Source organism: Coenobita brevimanus, chromosome 39 (genome assembly GCF_032717465.1).
Source record: "Coenobita brevimanus isolate Jiangsu-jjx chromosome 39, ASM3271746v2, whole genome shotgun sequence".
Taxonomy (NCBI): domain Eukaryota; kingdom Metazoa; phylum Arthropoda; class Malacostraca; order Decapoda; family Coenobitidae; genus Coenobita; species Coenobita brevimanus.
In genome coordinates, this window is record NC_136992.1 from 30,173,865 (window position 1) to 30,195,377 (window position 21,513).

A 21,513-nucleotide genomic window follows, 5' to 3' on the forward strand; every position below is an offset into this window, starting at 1 on the left:
AATAACTATAATAAAAACAAGGCAAAAATGTCAACAACTATATAGAAATGGTAGGGAGAAAAAATCGATGCACAGAAATATGAAAAAGCTTGGTGAGGATCGTGAAAACCTGAATATTTTAATTGTTACATAATAAGTTACTTTAGGTGAAAAAAGAAATCAATTGCACTGCCAAAAAAAAAAAAATGATATAGGTTTGGAAACAGAACTGAAAACAAAATAGTGAATCCCTGAAAACATGAATATTTTAAATGTTACATAATCAGTTACTTCAGGAAAAAAACGGTGACTGCTTGACAATAATAATAATAATAATAATAATAATAATAAGGCTTAGGAAGAGAACTGAAAAGAAAATGACATCTTTGAGAGCATGCATATTTAAAATTTTGCATAATCATTTACTTTAGAAACAAACCAAAACATGAAAGAAAGGAAACTGACTGCACACACACACACACACACACACACACACACACACACACATCAAGGTTTAGAAAAAGACCTAGGGAAAGAGATAGGAACGACCTTGAAAACATAAATACTTAAAATGTTGCCCAATCAGGTACTTTAAAAACAGAAAGGAAAAAGAAAAACTGAGACCGCCAAGACAAAAAAGAAAAGAAAAAGATGAAGGTATAGAAAAAGAACTAGGAAAACAATGGTGACGATCTCGAATGTATTCAAATTTTAAATGTTACATAATCTATTACTTCAGAAACAAAAATGACAAACAGAAACTGACTGTCAAAACACACCCACAGAAAGATCAAGGTTTGGATAAAGAACTGAGAGAAATATGGTGAGGACCTTGAAAGCATGCAAATGGCCTGTGTTGCATAATCTGGTATTTTAGCGAGCCTCCCTGAGAACAGAGGAGCTAAGAATAGAACTGAGATTGCGTTGGGAAGCAGGTAATTACAACAAAAACCGCCGCCATGTGGAAGTCAGCTGTGTCACGCATCAAGCCATCTGAAAATGCCATCATGGGAGCTGTGAAGGCATTGAAGTAAGTGACAAGGAGGTGATATACTCTGTCTATCTTTACCTGGCCTAATTTTTACGGTAGTCTGTCCACTTTAATTTGGTCTGTTACCATATAATGCCCATCTGGTCTAATTATAATGGATTCTATTTTAACTTGGCATAATTTATACTGTAATATGTTCAATTTAACTTGGTATAATTGTTACTATTTTGTTCATCTGGTCTAATTTTTACTGTATTCTCTCCAGTTTAACTTGGACTATTTTATACTGTAGTCTGTTCAATTTAACTTGGATTAATTGTACTATACTCCGTCCATCTGGTATAATTGCTAGTGTATTCTGTCCATCTTAACTTGATCTGCATTTTAATATATTCTGTTGCAACTTGGTCTACTTTTTAGAAACTGTCAATCTTGATATATAATTATAATTGTTTGTACACTGTGCATCTTAACTTGGTCTAATGTTAACTGTTTTCTATCTATCTGGTCTAATTTTTGCTGCATTCTGTCCATTTAGCATTTGTGGGTTGGTCAGGCTTACGAGGGCTGCTTAAATGGTATCTCTCGCAGGAATAAGTAGCCTTTCCTCTCATCCTTCTTTCGGGGGATAGGGAGGGATTTGAGAGACGTTTTATCTTCCTCTCGGGGGATAGGAAGGGATGTGAGGGACGTTTTATCTTCCCTTCGGGGGATAGGGAGGGATGTGAGGGATGTTTGGATAAGAGATAGCTTAATAAAGGGTGTATCTACCGCCTTCAGTTTGCAGTCTATCTTTGAATAGTACAATACATGGATAACTGGAGGGCAGCGAAATGGCAGGGGACAAGGTGACATGGGGGTGATTTGTTTGTGGCCAGCCTTTACGATATTGAGGCGTCTGGGTATAGATAGATACAGATAGATAGATAGATAGATAGATACATACATACATACATATATAATACAGGGATAATTGGAGGGCAGCGAAATGGCAGGAGACAGGGTGACAAGGAGGTGATTTGTTTGTGGCCACCCTTTACGGTATTAAGGCGTCTGAGTATATAGATAAACAGACAGATATAAATACATACATATATAGATAATTGGACGAGCTCATATCCCCCTTCTATGGACGAAGTTACGGTAGGGAACTGATGGAAAGTCTGTGCATAGGATTCGTAATGTAACTTGTGTGTTGTTGTGTGTCGGATAGAGACAGACAGATGCATACATATACAGGACGAGCTCATATCCCCTTCTATGGACGTAGTTACGGTTGGAAATTGATGGTAAGTTTGTGCATAAGGATCGTAACGTAACTTGTGTGTTGTTGTGTCTGATCCACGGGCGAAACACCGAATATCTGGCCACATCATACCTTACGCCAAACTGCTGCTGGTGGCGGTGACGTGTGGCTATGCTGACCCCTCTCCTGTGTCCTCCGTGATTTATTTTTATTCTTGTTGTGTCCACGTGATTTTGTGTTACTCCCACGTGATTTTTTGCTTGTTATTCCCACGTGATTTTATTTTTTGTTTCTCCCACGTGATTTTATTCTTGTTATTCCTACGTGATTTTATTTGTGTTACTCCCACGTGATTTTATTTTTGGTTACTCCCGTGGTTTATTTTTTGTTATTTCCACGTGATTTTATTTTTTATTACTTCCACGTGATCTGATTTTATTCCTGTTATCCCGTGATTTGATTCTTCTTCCACGTGATTTTATTTTATTTGTTACTCCTACGTGATTTTTTGTTACTTCCACGTCATTTTTATTCCTCAATACCCCTTCAGTATCACGACATCTTAAACCTGCGTCTTGGAAGGCGTGCTTAGTTCCTTGTTGCTGTTGTTGATGTGCAAAATTTTTAAAAAGTCTATGGATTAAAACTGACATTTATATTTTCCCTCAGCTAAAAAAATAAAGAAACAAATAAACGTTTCTGTATTAAAACTCCCAGGCTTCTAGAGTTGCCCTTAACATAAAGAGGTGTGTAGGTAGTAAGGATAAATAATAAAACTTAGTAAGGATAATAAAACTTAGTAAGGATAGATAATAAAACTTAGTAAGAATAATAAAACTTAGTAATAATAAAACTTAGTGAATAATAAAACTTAGTAAGGATGAATAATAAAACTTAGTAATAAAACTTTGTAAGGATCGATAATAAAACTTAGTAAGAATAATAAAACTTAGTAAGAATAATAAAACTTAGCAATAATAAAACTTAGTAAGGATAGATGATAAAACTGTGTCTGTGCTGCCATTAAAGGACACGTCACCTGGCCTAATAAAATAAAAGGTTTGATATATAAGCTGTCCCAACGCAACTAATCCACCATCTTGCCCCTCCACCTAACACGCACGCCCCCTCTACTCCACCCCCACCACCACTCTCTTCCTTACTCCACCCCCACCTCGTCCACTTCCACCTGACCCCTCCACAGCACCCCTAACTCTCATTCCACCCTACCCCATCCCATTCCACCCCCACCACATCCCACAACCACACCCACTCTCACACCAACTCATCCCACCCCACCCTTTCCACTCCAATTCTCATCGCACCCCACCTCACCCCATCCCTTCTACCCCACCCACCCCACTTCACCTCACCCCACGCCACCATCCCCAATTCTCATCCCATCCCACCCCTTCTATCCCACCCATCCCTTCATCACCCCCACTCCATTCCACCCTCACCTCACCCCACTTCATCCATCCCCATTTTTCATCCTACACCACCTCACCCACCCCTTCCACCCTCTACCGCATCCACTCAGATCCATTCACATCCATTCAGATCCATACACATCCATTCAGATCCATTCACATCCATTCACATCCATTCACATCCATACACATCCATTCAGATCCATTCACATCCACCTGCATCCACTTCAAAACACTTCCTTCAGTCTGGATACATTACTGTCTGTTAAGGTGATTTCAGGCAATTTCTGACCCAATCGAAGCAATTCCAACCCATCACTGTCCACTTAGCTCCATTTAGGTCATCCATTGAGGTCATTTAGGGTCATTAGCCCCTTAATTACGAAGACCATAGCTTGTTATTTACGCTTGCTGCCTCCAGACGATTTTTTGGCGCTATGGAGGGATTTTTGGCGCCGTGTACGGATTTTTGGCGATGTGGAGAGGTTTTGGCGCTGTGGAGAGATTTTTGGCGCGCTGTGAAGAGATTTTTGGCGTTATGGAGAGATTTTTGGCGCGCTGTTGAGATTTTTTGCGCGTTGTGGAGAGTATTGTTGGCGCTGCGGAGAGATTTTTGGCGCTGTAGAGAGGTTTTTGGCGCTGTGAAGTGATTTTTGGCGTTGTGGAGAGATTTTTGGGGCGCTGTTGAGATTTTTTGCGCTTGTGGAGAGTATTTTTGGCGCTGTGGAGAGATTTTTGGCGCTGTGGAGAGATTTTGGCGCTGTGGAGAAATTTTTGGCGCTGTGGAGGGATTTTTGGTGCTGTTGAAAGATTGTTGGTGCTTTGGGGAGATTTTTGACGTTGTTGAGAAATTTTTGGCGCTGTGGAGGGATTTTTGGTGCTGTGGAGAGAGCTTTGGCGTTATAGGGAGATTTTTAGCGAGCAGTGATTTGGGAGGCGCTGTGAAGATTTTTGGCGCTGTGGGGAGATTTTTGGCGTGCTGTGGGGGGATTTTTGGCGCTGTGGAGATATTTTTGGCGCGCTGTTGAGATTTTTTGCGCGTTGTGGAGAGATTTTTGGCGTTGTGGAGAGATTTTTTGGCGCTGTGGAGAGATTTTTCGAACTGGAAGACATAAAACAGATACACCCTCCATTTCGGAAAGACACTAATGAGTAAAAAAAAAAAAAGTGGAGATAAGGACAAACTATTAAACACGTCATTCTTTTTTTTTTTTTTTTCATTCTTGCTCTTTCCAGGAGTTTTTATATACATTAAGAGAGGCACTGCGAACTGGGAGGGTTGATATATCGTGCACAGGGCCGGATCTGGCACTTGAGAGAGAGAGAGAGAGAGAGAGAGAGAGAGAGAGAGAGAGAGATATTATTAGCGAAATTACCACTTGTTTGAATTCATAATAACTTACGACCAAATTCCTCAAAATTTAATATTATGGCCCTCCTTTATTTATATTATTGTTATGAATTTTATGTACGATATTTAGCTACTCCATATATTCTGGTAAACAACCTAATATATTTTTTCTATTGTAAGTAATCCCTGACCTAACAAAATTGGAGGGATTGAAGGGTGCATTCCGCCTAAGCCCCCCCTTCCCCTAAAAAAAAATCCATGCCTGCTTCACTAACCCTTTCACTGTTATGAGAGGCGGGGCTAGCTGAAGGAAATCGTCTGGGAATAATAAACAACCAAAGAATAACCTTCTAAACCTGGCCTGCAGTTCCCGGGACCCCATTATTCCTAGCAGAGTTCACGGAGACAAACCAACACAGACGCCGGTGTCACTTTGATTACACTTCTTGTCCGCTGGATTTTGGGGTAGAGGGGTAAGGGCAACTAAACCAATAATGATGGGGGAGGCGGAGGTGAGGGGAAGAGAGGGCGAGATGGAGGAGGTGGGGGAGGAGGGCCACAGGAGGGGGAAAGGGAGGGGGAGATGGAGGTGATAGGGGAGGAGGGCCAGGGTGGGGATGTGAGGAGGCAGAGGAAGGAAGAGAGAGAGAAATAAGGGAGCAAAACAATACTTAGCCTCAACACAAACAAAAACGTGCACCATCCAACACAACAACACTCTATCACTATTTTCTACTTCACCCTCTTGACCAAATCTCTTCTCTACCTAAGGGGGAGGGAGGGAGGGAGGAGCCAGAGGGAGGAAGGGAGTGTGGGGGAGGGAGGAAGGGAGGGTGAGGGAGGGAGGAACTAGAGGGTGGAAGGGAGGGTGGAAGGGAGGGTGAGGGAGGGAGGAACTAGAGGGTGGAAGGGAGGGTGAGGGAGGGAGGAACTAGAAGGAAGAAGGAAGGGTGGGGGAGGGAGGAACCAGAGGGAGGGAGGAAGGGAAGGTGAGGGAGGGAGGAACTAGGGGGAGGAAGGGAGGGTGGGGGAGGGAGGAAGGGAGGGTGAGGGAGGGAGGAACTAGAGGGAGGAAGGGAGGGTGGGAGAGAGAGAGTGGGGTTAGGGAGTGGTGCAAATATCGTGCTGCGCCTGGTGCATAAGATTACAGGAGGAGGTCAGGTTAAATTTCCTGCATACTGATCAAAGCAGAGGTTAAAAAGTAAAGGAAGGAATGAAGAAGCACAGTAATTTTGTCTGAGAGGTGTGTGTGTGTGTGTGTGTGTGAGAGAGAGAGAGAGAGAGAGAGAGAGAGAGACAGACAGACAGACAGACAGACAGAGACAGACAGACAGACAGACAGACGGACAGACACACAGAGAGACAGACAGACAGACGGAGGCAAAGCATTCCTCTCACTTCCAACTCACACCATCACAAGATCAAAAAAAGTGAGAAAGCAAGAGCTGGCAGGAAAGAAAATTACAAACTGACAGTGAAGGATAAGAGGGGTGTTTTTTGCTGAGACAGGAGACGAAGCACCTCTTCCTTGGCGATTTTTAAAACACAGGGTAGAGAGATTGAAAAAAAAAAAATTGTCACTCCCTTGCTTAAAATTTAAAACTGTGAAAAAAACAACAACAACAACAACTATGGTGTGTACATGGGCTGGCATGATTTAAACAGATTTCAAAAAGTGATTTAGTACATACCGGTAGTCAAAAATCTACAATTTTTGACATATTAAACGTGTCAAAATGTTATTAAGTTAAAATAAATGCATAATTTCCCCAGCAGTTTTACTGAATTACTAATGTACTTCGCGAAAAACAACGTGCAAGAAAAAATTGCTTAGTAAAGAAGAGGGATTTCATTGTAACACATAAACATAATTTGCCACTGATGATTTGCCAGTTATTGGATGAAAAAGGCTTCCTCTGAACAATTTAATATACGGTATGTACCGAAAATTAATATCAAAATCTACAGACCCACAGATTTATTGTTTACTTCTTGCCTCTTAAGATCTTCAGGATTATCAACAGTTAATACTCTTTATCAACTTAACTTTAGCTTTTAAACAGTGAATGGGAAGCTTTCCTAAACTGACACATTTGTCAGTACTATAAACCTGTATTTATTTACAAAATTTAATTATTATTGACCATCAAACCAAGAAAATCTTATCTTTTCAGCAGCAGCCTTCAGAATGTAGACCTGAAAGTACTGTATCAATATTCCACTTCTTCCTCTTAAACCAATGAATTTTTTGTCTTATTAACGCAAATTCAATACATTTTTAAATTTATTTATCCTTATATGACAATTACATCTCACAGAACTATGGAATATGAAACACAGCTTTATGTATTGGTGTATTTTCATGGTTTTTCATATGAAGGCCTATGGGATCTGACGAGTTCTCATACATTTGTGGCTTTATCAATTTATTACTTCTACATTATTTAAATCACTGTGTTGTCATAAATCTTACATAGGCTTACCATGCTTTTTTTCAACCCTGGTGTGTAGGCTACTAGTTAGGAAACACGTCAAGGCATATGCAGTAGGTCTACATACAACATACCTACTTCTGGCTTAGATTTGTGAAGGCGTAGCGTAGGTATACTCCCAGGATGCAACAGTATGATCTTCCGCGGTGACTCACAAGTTCAATTTTCCTTCAATCTTGTATTTTTAATGTGGTTTGTTCCGGTGAAGCGAACATACACGGGCTGATTCCACACTATTCCACCCTGCACGTTTGCTCGCCTTTAAACCACTTTACGCGCTGTTCTTTGCCATTTGGAAATCGGAAGAAATTAAAATGCTCTGTTTTCGATTTCTGGCAATGCTGGTGCAATCGTAAATGACACAAACAACATAAGATAGTGCACAGAAACTTGGAATCCGGCGAGGTTTGTTTACATCTGTACGCGGTGCATTGAAGGAAAACGTGACTTTTAAATTTATGATCCTTGTGGAAAAGAGAGCAACCTGGGGAAAAAATGGTTTATAGGGTATGGCTTGTTAGTAGTGATATTTAAGAGGAAAAAAATGAAGAGCGTGGGGTAAACCTTAAATTACCGAGGCCTAATTTGATGTAGACTCGTAGCCCATTACATAGGAGATTGTTGAGAAAGGAATGTGATGGAATGAGGCAGATTTTCACGTTTTTTGGCGCTACCTCACTGGAGTGGATGATATACTTTAGGAAAAAAATGTTAAATCATTATGGGTCCAGTTATTCTCAGTCGTTACGGTGCTACAGTTAAAAATGGACTGTCATAATTTTCCCATATGGTTTTAAAAGTAGCTCGGTAACGGTTGGGACGGACCAATGTTGATATAAGACTTTTTGCTTAGAATTCTCTCATCTATCATGTCCAAAAATCACTCCCTTTCCTCCCGGGACGCCCTGTATATATATGAATTATGTGCGTGTTGAGTGACGGTGTGGGGATGTGTGATGATTTTTACGGTCCTACCTACACGCCATCTTACCTAACACGAGCAAAGAGTACCTGAGTCACGAGACAGGAGGAAAAAGGGGAAGGGGAGGAGAGGGAGGGGGAAGGGAAGAGGGGAGGGAGAGAGGAGAAGGGACTATGGGGAAAAGGTCACGAGGGAAAGGGAAGAGGGACGGGTGAGGGAGAGAAAAGGGGACGGGGAAGGGGAAGAGATGTGAGACAAAGAGAAGGAAGGGAGACGGGTAGGAGAGAGAGGTCAGAGATAGATAAGGTAATGGAAAGGGTGAGGGAGAGAAAAAGGGAGAGTGTGAAGGAGGGGAAGAAAGAAAGGGAAGAGGAGAGGCGAGGGGGAGGAGGGGAGAATTTATGGGTACGAAGGAGGGAGGGTGAGGGGGAGAGAAGAGGAGGTGATGGAGGAAAGAGGGAGAATTTTCTGTAGAGGGAAGAGGTTATATGAGGGGAAGATGGAAGAGGGGAGAGGTCACGAGAGAAAGGGGAGGAGGGGAAAGGGAGGGGGGTTAAGAGAAAGAGAGAGAGAGAGAGAGAGAGAGAGAGGAGGGAGGGGGAGGGATCATAGGGGAGATGTCACGAGAGTAAGAAAAGGAGAGGGGAAAGAGGTCACCAGAAAAGAGGAAGAGAGAGAGAAGAGGGGTGGATGGGGTTTTGTGTGTGTGTGTAATTCACCGGGTCGGTCAGGATCACTTGATGGTCGTGATCGTCAGCTTTTACCCTCCCGGAAGGGAGCTGAGAGCTCATGTAGTCCGATCTAAAGGCAAGGCTGTGACCTTCACACACGCACACACCCGTCCCCTTGCTCAAGGGGGACAGTAATCACCTACTTCGTCAGTGAAACTTTTCGCAACCTGAGCGAGGCGCGAACTCCTGTCCACCAGTTGGCAAGCGAGAACGTTACCACTGCACCAGCGAGTGTGTGTGTGTGTGTGTGTGTGTGTGTGTGTGTGTGTGTGTGTGTGTGTGTGTGTGAGAGAGAGAGAGAGAGAGAAGAAAGAGACGGAGGAGGAGGAGAAAAAGGTCTCTAGATAGCATAAATTAATAAATAAATAAATAAAATTCCCCAACCCCACCACCTTCATCACCACCCCCACCACCACCATCAACCCCACCCCCACCACCACCACCACCACCACCACCACCCCTTCACCTCCTCCACCCACACCTCCACCACCACCACCACCACCACCCCTTCACCTCCCCCACAACATGGCGTGTGTGGGGGCAATCAGACGAGCTAGGGTTGTCCATACACTGCCCCCCACGTGCCCACGCAGCTGCCAAATGCTCGTGTGTGGGGAGGGAAGGAAGTTGGGGGGTGTTGTGTCGAAGTGGAAGTTGGGGGGTGTTGTGTGGATGTGGATGTGTTGTGTGGATGTGCTGTGTTGTGTTGTGTTGTGCTGTGTGGATGTGGATGTTAAGGTGTTCGGGGTGTTGTGTCGATGTGGGTGTACTGCAAGGTGTTGGGAGAAATATCCTGAGATGGTTTGGTTATGTGGAGAGATTAGAGAGTGAGAGACTGACTAGGAGAGTGTATGTGAGTGAGGTGGAGTGAGTGACGAGGAAGGGGAGGCCTAAAATGAGCTGGAGAGATGGGGTGGAGAGATCTGTGAGTGAGGGTGTGGGGTGGAGAGGTGTATGAGTGAGGGGGTGTGGGGTGGAGAGGTATAGGAGTGAGAGGTGTGAGGTGGAGAGGTGTAGGAATGAGGGGTGTGGGGTGGAGAGGTATAGGAGTGAGAGGTGTGGGGTGGAGAGGTCTAGGAGTGAGGGGTGTGGGGTTGAGAGGTCTAGGAGTGAGGGGTGTGGGGTGGAGAGGTATAGGAGTGAGGGGTGTGGGGTGGAGAGGTATAGGAGTGACGGGTGTGGGGTGAAGAGGTATAGGAATGAGGGGTGTGGGGTGGAAAGGTATATGAGTGAGGGGTGTGGGGTGGAGAGATATATGAGTGAGGGGTGTGTTAGTTGGAGAAAGGGCAGTCTAATGGCGGACGAGGTAACATGGAGGCGGTTTGTTTGTGGCTAGGGTTTCCAGGTAAAGATAAAATAAATAAACAGGGGAGGGAGGGAGAAAGGGAGGGGAGGTAACAGCAATCAATAGGAGGCCATGTGACAGAGGCTGAGGTTTCCGCCAAGAACATCGCGTGTCTGGGTTATACAATGTTGTGCCGGGGCAGAGGCCAGAGAGTGTCGGGTTAACCTACAACAACAACTATTTTTTTTCTTAACATAGCACCGGCAGTAACAATATTTTGGGGAAGAATAGCAGCATATTTTTCCATATTCCAGGAAATACCCGGGGAAAGTATGTAAAATGACGGTGGTTTTGCATTTGATCGAATTGTTGTGGTGGAGAGGTACCAGAGTGAGGGTTTAACATAACAGCAACAGTAACTATTTTTTTCAAGCTTATACCAGCAGTAAGTATATTTCGAGAAGGAATTATTATTATTTTCTTCTTCACAGCCAGGGAAATTACTACTAATAACCGTGGTATGTTTGTGTATGATGGGGAAGATGGCATAGTGTGTGGGGTGAACTTACAACACTGTTATTTCAAAGTTACACCATCAGTAAAAGTAAATATGTTGAGACAGGATTATATTTTTTGGTAGACGACCGTGAGCGACTGAGTGAAAGAAGACATGAGACTGTCTTTAATTCTTTACGTAATTTGTGGGAGATTTGTAACTGATTTAGCCTGCATGCCAAAATACAGAGTGTTGTCAGCAGCCACAAGAAAGGTCAGATGTGTTCTATCATCATGACTTCCACACCCTGTCCAGTATTTTTATCAGGGCCATCTAACACCTTCTAACACCTCTTGCTTAGTATTTATTTTGGGATATGGCTGGTTAATGTCCTTTTTTACGTTATTATGTAGAGTATGGGTTTGTTAGAAGGATTTATAGAACACAGAATCGGACAGTAAGGTGTAACAAGGAAAATAAATAGCTTAGACAAAGGTGTTAGGGAGCTCTCTTATCTGACGAGCCTACTGGCCCTTGTCGTGCTCCCTGGGAATAAAATAACCCTTAGAGTGAGATTAGTGGTCCAATTCTCAAACATATTTACGAGCGCTTCCCATCGCAGCTCAGACTCATTTTTTGCAGGAGGAACTGAGCCAACGTAGGAGTATTTTGCATCCTCCCTTCACTATCCTGCAAGAAGAAAACGCGTAACCTACGATCATTTTTCCCTCGTAACTAAGATTTTTTTTCTACAGGAGGTTTAGTTGACATGGGAGGACAGTGCAGTGTCTTGTCCTTGTAGCCATCTCTCGCCCAGTATCATCACCACCACCACCCTCACCACCCCTCTCACCACCCAATATCACCACCACTGCTATCATCACCCTCACCACCCACTATCACCACCACTGCTATCATCACCCTCACCACCCACTATCACCACCACTGCTATCATCACCCTCACCACCCACTATCACCACCACTGCTATCATCACCCTCACCACCCACTATCACCACCACTGCTATCATCACCCTCACCACCCACTATCACCACCCTCACAACCCCTTTCACCACCCACTATCACCACTGCCATCACCACCGTCACCACCTTCTCTCCCCCAGGAACACCTCGCCCCCGATGCTGGTGAGGCTGCGGATGATGGTGAAGCTGTCGAAGATCCTGGCCCCGTCCCCATCCCGAGGGAGGCCCAGGGTGGTCAACACGAGAGCCAAACCCACCACCAGGGGAAGACAGGCCAAGATTATGCGAAAGTTAGTGAGAGAGAGAGAGAGAGAGAGAGAGAGAGTATATATGTGTGTGTGTGTGTGTGTGTGTGTGTGTGTGTGTGTGTGTGTGTGTGTGTGTGTGTGTGTAGCCAAACCCACCACAGGCTAAGATTATGGGAAAGTTAATATGTGTGTGTGTGTGTGAGAGAGAGAGACAGAGAGAGAGAGAGAGAGAGAGAGAGAGAGAGAGAGAGAGAGAGAGGGAGGGGAAGGAGAGAGAGAGAGATAACCTAACCTAACCTACCACCAGAGAGAGGTAGGCCAATGCATCTACTTTTCCTCTGTGTTTGGGATGTATGTATTTGTTCTGCCATCAGGTGACACCAAACACTATACATCAACACACCAGGAACGCATTTGAGTAATATGATACGAAAATAAAAGAGAATATTCCGGGTTTCATAAGTACTGACGACAAATCTTCACATTTTATATTTTCATTTTGTAAACAGAACCCTTTTATCCAGCCATTTTCGGTTTTCATTTTCATATTCATAGCAGGATTGATCAGGTGTACAGACTCAGTGGAGCAAGAGAAATATATGAATTTGAAGCAGCTGTCTTTTTGCAGGATGAGGACCGCCTTAGGGAAGCGTACGAAACCTAGGAAGTACAAAAAGCCGAAGTCGGAGTTGTGGGAGAAGGCTCAGGAGGCTTCCATTCCCATTAGACCATCTTGGGATCTGTTCATTCCGGAGATTGCTGAGGTACTGTGCCCATCACCGTACCTGTCACTGTACTGTCACTCTTCAACCACCTCATTGTCCGTACCTGTTACTGTTGCCGTCACTGTATTTTCACTGCTCCTGTCACTGTACTGTTATTTTTTTAGCCACTACTGTCCATGCCCTATCACTGTTGCCGTCACTATTTTCACGGTCCCCTGTCACTGTACTGTCATTGTTCAACCACTTCATTGTCCGTGTTCATGGTAGGCCTACTGTCCATGTCACTCTTGCCGTCACTGTATTTTCACTGTCCCCCGCCACTGTACTGCCATTGGTCAACCATTTTACGAGTATTGTCGGTGTCCTATCACTGCTCACGTCACTGTTGCCGTCACTGTATGTTTTTCACTGTACCCTATCGCATGCTACCTGATTGACCAGTTAATTTCATGCTAACAGGGTCACTTTGGATTTTTTTTTCAAGCAAGGAAAAAGGAACCAAGGGCCAGAAGCTCATTTGACGTTTTTATGATGGTTATGCTGAGGAGACAAAGGTGGGTTGATTGGTTAGGAAGGTACCCTGGGTGATAATTTGGGGATTCATTTTCTAAAACGTCCCTCATCTTTCACGCATCCGCAGAAGGCCAACAATAGCGTATGTCTCTTTATTAATATCTTTATTGAATTTTTTACTGCACCATATTTTTCTCTCTCTCCTTTTTAACTTCAGAAGCTTCATTATATTCGCCAACACCTAACTTCTTGATTCCATGACAGATGTACACAAGACAGTGTTCACAGATGTTCACAGTACAATGTTCACGAGACACATTCATAATATTGACACTGAATCAGACATACCAAAGAAACACTACAAACACTAGACAGGCGTGTGCTGATCCCCCCTCCCCCCCCCGAAATTTCTGGTCAGTTTTCTATAAATTCTTCCCCATCTTTTGTTCCGTCGCCCTCCAGACTGTGCAAGGGGCATCCACCGCTGTTACATATGCTAATTCTATATTTTTCACTGAACATATTATTTACATTTAGCTGACAGTACTATGCTTAGCTGGTGGAAGGTGGTAGCGACCATCATCCACTTATCTGATACAGCTCTGCCTACTTCTTTCTTCACATTTATCATTCTTTTTTCTGTCTCTTCTCCAATATTCCCATTTCTACCATGCTTCCTATCATTTTTTTATTACTCTTCTTTCCACTTCAGGTGGTTCTACACTGCGTGACAAGGCTAACGATTTCCTGTAAACCAGGAAGGCATTTGCAAGGCTGGGTGCTCGCCATATACTAAATACCAAGGTGATGTAGAGCCTACAATAATGCCTCTGTTAAATGAGAGACCCAAATGCGGCATCCATCCTGGAATCAAACCCCCACACTCATTCCCCACACCTCGCAGTGGCGAGACGTTGTCTGCTGCAAGGGAACATTGGTTCAGTGCACGGAACGGCCCTACGGGAGTGGCTGCTTGCCTGCGGCTGATGGGTCTACTCGGCCAGACAAACCGGTGTTGCTCAACAGCAACAACTATGCTTTGCTTCTTTGCATCCATTCATTCTTTGCAGTCTAATATATACCTTTCCTTTCCTTCCACACAATAAGAACTATTTGTGTGAAGCCTCTGTACATAAACACGTTCCTTATACTCAGCCTAAGCATGGTGAGGCCTGGGATTTTCAGTCTAGTGAAAATTTATTAAGTAGGACTAATCACCCGTCATTGTATGCTAGAAGACCTTGTTCAGTGCAGAGTATTGACTGGAAAGGAGTCACTTGCAATGGCGGCTTTCTTGCACCTCTTCCTTCCTGACTTAACATGTATACGGTATTTTCCTGTATGTTATTTGCGCAGTCTGTGTCCATAATAAGGCCTGAATAACATACACGAAATTACCAACGTGTAGTCTGAGAAATGAATAACAAAAGAAGAGATACTGGATAGCCTCCTGATCTAATTCTTCCCAAGGGTCCTCAAGGCTTTGTATTACCCCTTCCTTGTGTATTTACCTGATATATTACAAGGGTATTCTTTTTTCATATTACCCACTTTGTGTCTTTTTAAAATCGACGTAATTATCACCAGTATCATGGACGAAAACGCTATCATCCCAGCAAAGAAAGGAAAAAAAATTTTATAAGATATGCCAGCAGACCTCCAACATCAAAATAGATACATAGATAGATAGATAAATAGATAGATACATGGATAAATAGATAAATGGATAGATATATAGATAGATAAATAGATAGATAGATAAAAGTGTTAAATAGCAGGTCCTCTCACCCGCAGCCCGAGAACGAGCCGGAGGTGGCCATAGAGTTAAGTTCGTCGGTGTCTCGTTCTCGCACGTGCCAGGTGGTGTACGACTTCACCAGCGGCCACTACGAGGAAGCCGAGGCCGAGGAGGTGCTGCTCGACCTCCTCACGTTGCCCTCCAAGGTGGTGCTGAAGGAGGACCTCGAGAAGAACAGGGCTGGCTTGAGAATGTTCGCTGGTCACTCAGAAGGTAAGGAGTTGTTTACACTGAGGCTGGGTGCTACAAACTCACTTATCCGTATTTCCTGCGTTGTGGGGAAGGGTAAGTCTCCTGGTATGGGCGTGGATGTGGCAGTGGGTGTGGGAAATTAATAAATGAAGCTGGTTAGACACTGGTAACATTGAACCTCCCCCCAGTTCCCCCTCCACTCTCTTATCCTGTCCCCTTTCCCACTCCCCTTTCACTATTTTACCCTCTCCCCCCTCCCCTAGTTCCCCCTTCATTATTATTGCCTCTCCCCTCCCTTAGCTCCCTCTCCACCGTCTTACTCTCTCTCCCCTCCCCCAGTTCCCTCCTTCACTCCCCTACCCACTCCCTTCCTTCACTTCCCCCTCGACTCCCATACCCTCTCCCTTCCTTGACTTCCTCCTCAACTCTGTCACCCTCCATCCTCTCCAAGCTTCCCCTCCAATCCCTTACCTCTTTCGCCCTCAGACTCAGACCTGGAGGACGTGCTTGATGATTCCCGGCGTGAGATGGAGGAGTTGTACGAGGGTGTGGTGTCCAAGGAGGAGCTGGCGAGAATAGACTCACAGCCAAACCCTTTCAATTTTAGCGACAGGGTATCACAGACGGTCAAGATTTTTTACAAGGTAGGTGTGGTTCTCTCTCTCTCTCTCTCTCTCTCTCTCGTTCCATCTTCCCCCTTTGTTTTTCACCAGCATTTATCTCTCCTCCTCCTCCTCCTCATCATCATCATCATCATCATTTTTTTTTTCTTTTTTCTGATTCCCTCACATACTGTCAAGATTCTTAAGGTGTGTGTGGTTTTCTCTCTCTCCATCTTCTTTCACTTCTCATGCTTTATTCTTTCCTCTTCCTCCTCCTCTTTTTTCCTCTCTTTTCATCTCTCCTCTCCTCTCAATTCAGCCTTTTTCATCTTCAGGGACGGAGTATTACAGACTGTCAGGATATTTTGCCAAGTCTGTCAGGTGTATGCCTAGAGTTTACAAGCAAAAGAAAAATAAAAAAGAAAGAAAGAAAGAAAGAAAGAAAAAGAAAAGAAAGAAAGAAAATGAAAGAAAAAAAGAAACTAGCAATGAAAACTCGATCAAACCCAGTGCATCCTAACTCAACAAAGCCTCACGTAACCTAACCTAGCGCAGTTTAACATAGCAATTTCATCTAACCCAATCTAGCTCAATATAGCCTAACCTAATTTAACGTAACCTAACCTATTGTAAACTAATCTAACTTAATGTATCCTAGCTTAATTTTATGTAACCTAACTTAATTTAATGTAATCTAACCCAATCTAACCCAACCCAACCCCACAGGAACTGGCCATGCAGACGCAGCCCCCCCCCGACACCCGCTTCTCTCTGACGGTGGGCCCCGGTCAGATCCACGAGGCGTATACCAGGCACGAGAGGGAGGCGGACAGGGTGCAGAGAGAGAAGGAGGAGAGGGAGAAGGAGAGGGAGAGGGGCAGTAAGAAAGTGGTGAGGAGAGAGAGAGAGAGAGAGAGACAGAGAGAGAGAGAATCAGGCGGTCATTATGTGTTCACTTTGGATGTTTTTCTACTTCCTTTCACCTCTTCCTTACAATTTTTTTTCTTTATATGGCCTGACATTATTTTATTGATTGTTATTCGTATTTCACAATTAATTCGCTACGGGTATGTTTTGTGTGTTAGGTTAGGTGTGTTAATTGGGTATGTTTGGTGTGTTAGGTTGGGTATGTTTTATGTGTTAGGTTAGGTGTGTTAGGTTGGGTTTGGGTGGCATGCATACTTCCCCAGGTCTTTCTCTTCCAGACCAAGGACCCGCTAGTGGTGCTGGGTCTGGAGGACGGGGGTGACAGCAGGAGCAGCAGGGAGAGGCGGCAGGCGAAGGGCTTGGTGGAGCTGCTGAGGGCGGCAAGGGTGCTGGAGAGGATGGTGACACAGAACATATACGACGACATACTGCAGGGTGAGGCACATACATACCCCACACTGAATATAACCATCTCAAAGTATATCTCAACACACTTTTGATATGCACGTCAATGCCAGTAATAAAACAGTCTGACAGTAGCAATAATACACTGCTAAATCATCATCATCATCATCATAATCATCACCTACCGCACTGTCCTCTTCATTACCTTCTTCTCTGATTAACCAATGACTCTCCCCCACCCACCCACCCACCCCTCCGGCTACCCTGTCTGTTTCCTCCTCAGACTTCAAGTACTGGGAGGATGGCAGTGATGAGTTTCGTCCACTGCAAGGCTCCCTGCTTCCCCTGTGGAGGTTTCGGCCAGAGGAGTGTCGCAAGTACACGGTCACCGCTCTGGCCTGCAGCCCACTCTTGCCGGACGTCTTTGCTGCTGCGTACAGTCCTGGTGGGCCCTGTGCTGGTGTGCTTTGGTAGTATGGTTTGGTAGTGTGGTGTATGATGGTGTGTGGTGGTGTATGGTTTGGTAGTATGGTTTGGGTGATGTGTGGTGGTGTGTGGTGTGGTGTGGTAGTGTTGGTGGTGTTGTATGATGCTGTGTGGCGTAGCCACACTGGGGTACACCTTCCCCTGGTATGATTAGAGCGAGAGAGAGAGAGAGAGAGAGAGAGAGAGAGAGTTAGTAAATTAGTGAACAAGTTAGCAAGTTTTCACCCGTGTTGTTATATTAACTTTGTTGTGTTGTAGGTGAGGGAAGTGGTGAGTGTGGCGGGCTGGTGTGTGTGTATACCCTTAAGAACCCTGCCTGTCCAGATACCGTCTTCCAGACACCCGCTGGCGCAACGTCACTCCACTTCCACCCCACGGTATGTACATTTCCACGGTACCTACACTTCCACGGTACCCAGACTTCCATACTACCTACACTTCCACTCCAGGGTACCTACACTTCCACGGTACCCACACTTCCATACTACTTACACTTCCACCCCACGGTACCTGCACTTCCACCCCACTATACCAGCACTTCCACACCACGGTACTTACACTTCCACCCCACGGTACGTGCTGTAGAAATGAGGCCAGGAATATCGCTACACTTTTTAATGCCTTCACCCCCATGGCTTAATTTTAAAAGCAAATGAGAGGGACACCACATTTTGAACAATATTTTTTGAAACAAGTACTGATGATAAAACCTTCTTGACGTCTAATGTAGCGCCATGTTTTCTTCCTCTTCCTCATCTCCTCCCTCCTGCTCTTCATCATCATCTTCTTCTTCTTCATTTTCTTTTATTCTTCTCATTCGTCTTCCTCTTCTTCTTTCATTTTTTCGTGTTGTGCAGGTGGTAAGTCTGCTGGCTGCGGGCTGGAGCGACGGTACGGTGGCTGTGTATGATGTCAGCACCCACGCCCACGCCCACACCACGCCCCTCCACGCCACCACAGTCACGGGCAAGCACCTCCTCCCCGTCACAAAGGTACCAGCTAACATGACCAACAGAAAATACAATACTAACAGAAAATACAGTACCAACAGTAAACACAATACCAACAATAAACACAACTCAAGTACACTCCACTACATCCTCAGTGTCTGTAATACTTCTCTCCACACCACAGCATAATCACCTCATGCATACTCTCACAACTCATAACACAACTCACGAACAATACACTACGTCCTCACTATAATGCATTCCCCTCCCCCTACGCTACAACACACTTATTCACACCATCCCCACACTTTCCCAATACTTATTCACATCATACCCTCACTCCCACAACACAGACACACCATGCACCTCACTCCCACAACACACATTCATACCATACCTCTCACTCCCACAACAACAACCACCACTACTACTACTACTACTACTACTACTACTACACTCTAAATCCTGCGGCACAGGTTGAGTGGCTGTGGTCTGCTGAGGGGGAAGAACCTCGATTAGTGAGTGTGTCCCTGGATGGCCGCTTGACCCTGTGGCGCCTTCCCTCCCTGGCCTCCCTCCACCACGCAGACCTCCTCCAGCTTAGGGCCAGGAACCACGACCACCACAACGCCGACGCCATCCCTCTTGACGGTAGGTATGGCCACGAATCAAGAGCGAGATCAGTGGCCCTTCCAAATAGAGTTAGGAAATAAACTAGTGCATGCCCGTAAAAGTGGATTTGAAAAGTTAGATTTCTTATTTTCTCACTTTATGGCATCACATCCCTGATTTATATTGATGACTTTTAGTAAATTACAACACATTCCTGGCTGTTTGTACGAGGACTACCCATACGCTGATACTATCCCTGATTTACTGTACAATGTGGTGCTGGAGAGATATCCCTTCACGCTGCTGCACTAACATACCTGGGCACTTCCGCTGCCCAGATATACAAACATTCCCTCCCTGTCGCCTAAGAGAAGATGGTGGGCTGCTGGGAAAGGTCAGTTTAATCCTGTAGTCCACCGGTTTCACGTGCAAACGAGCCTGGTTCATCAACAACAATAACTCCACCATCACTACCAACAGTAACACAGCTGTGCCAAAAGAACTACCTTCATAGCTCTCCCTTCCCCTTCCCCTTTCAGGCGTACCCACAAGCCTGGCGGTACACCCAGAAGAGAGTCACATCCTGCTCCTGGGCCTGGATTCTGGGTCTGTGTACCAGTGTTCCACCAGCTGCCTGCCACACTCCCTCTATCCCTATCCCGCCCACCGCTCCCCCGTCACTGTCCTTGCCTGGAACACCCGCCATCCTTCGCTCTTCCTCTCCGGCTCCCTGGACTGGTGTCTCAAAATTTGGCTTCAGCATCTACAGTGAGTAATAGAGAGACTTGGCGTGGTAGGAGAGGGAGTGGTGAATGAGAGGTTTGGACTTTGAATTGAGTGACAAGTAAGAGTGGGATTGAAGAAAGGCCAAGATAGGGTCTGTTACAGTAGTCCTCATGTGATGGTAGAAAAAGAACTTAAGACTGCAAGATTATAAATTCATACTGTGACACAGGAGCCCTAAGGTGATAAAGAAATACAGAACGTAGGCTCGTCTTGTGCTATAAAAGCCTTGTGATGGTGTTATAGGTAGAGAGAACTTAAACCTTCAACTGCTCCGGTGTTACAGGAACCTTCTTGTATTGCATAAATATACTAGCTTAAGTTTTCAGTCGTTTCGGTGATCCAGGGCCCTCTGGTAGCGATAGAAATGTTAGAACTTAAATTCTCAAATATTTCAGAGTTGCTGGAGTCCTCTGGTGATAGTAAAGTTATAAAAGATTTACAGTTTCATATGTTGTGGTACTACAGGAGTCCTCTGGTGGTGGTGGACTGCGGCGGGAGTGTGGCGGGCGCGGCGTGGTCCCCGTACAACAGCAGTGTGGTGGTAGCGGTGACGGATGACTGTCGTGCACACGTGTTTGACCTGCTGGCCAGACGGTGCACGCCGGTGTGTGCGCAGGCACTGGCACAGCGCAGGCACCTCAGCGCAGCGTGCCTCACCATCAGTCCATTCTACCCCATCGTCTTTATTGGGGGCGATAGGTGAGATGGAGGGGAGGGATGAGGTCTGGGGGGCACAATGATGGTGATATATGAAGGTGTTGACAGGTGGGATAAACAAGCATACAGGTAATGACAGGTGAGATGGGGAGGAGACACATGGGTTGGGGGACTGGAGGGAAAAGTAAGAATGAAAGGGTGAGATGGTGAGACTGGTGAGGTTGGGAAGGGTATACTAGGGATGACAGATGAGGGTGCGAGAGGTATATTAGGAGTGACAGGTGGGGTTGTAGGGGCATATTAGAGGTGACAGGTGAGGTGAGATGGACTATTACCACAACTACTACTACTACTACTGCCGAAACTATTACTACTACTACTGCTACTGTAACTTAGCCTTACTCAACTTAACGAACCTATCCTGAGGACTTATTTTAATCTCTACAACCTCTCTGACCCTTGACCTAACCTCTCTCATCCGCAGAGGTCACTTGGCGTCCTTCAAGTTGTCGCCAAACCTGCGACCAGTGGCGAAGGAGGTGGAGGGTGCGGAGCCGGGGCTGGCCAGGCAGGTGGAGCGAGGCAGGATGGACACGCTCATCCGCACCAACAGGGGGTGAAACATGGGGTGAAACGGGGTGAAACCGAGCAGATCGGGTGAAATATGAGTTGAACCGGGATGAAATGTGTGCTGAAATGGGGTGAA

At 45.1% G+C, this 21,513-nt stretch overlaps 1 protein-coding gene across 1 annotated transcript; it reads left to right on the forward strand.

Annotated features, from left to right (window-relative positions):
* Nucleotides 1-946: 946 nt before the first annotated feature.
* On the forward strand, nucleotides 947-21,427 carry LOC145396778 (dynein axonemal intermediate chain 1-like). Its single transcript, XM_080270072.1, has 14 exons — nucleotides 947-1,009; nucleotides 12,047-12,196; nucleotides 12,783-12,918; nucleotides 15,187-15,403; nucleotides 15,869-16,010; nucleotides 16,692-16,875; nucleotides 17,190-17,346; nucleotides 17,600-17,761; nucleotides 18,061-18,179; nucleotides 18,660-18,794; nucleotides 19,229-19,357; nucleotides 19,879-20,132; nucleotides 20,616-20,849; nucleotides 21,292-21,427. Exons 1-14 carry the CDS (start codon nucleotides 987-989, stop codon nucleotides 21,425-21,427), a joined length of 2,178 nt encoding a protein of 725 aa, XP_080126198.1. The 5' UTR covers nucleotides 947-986.
* Nucleotides 21,428-21,513: the final 86 nt, after the last annotated feature.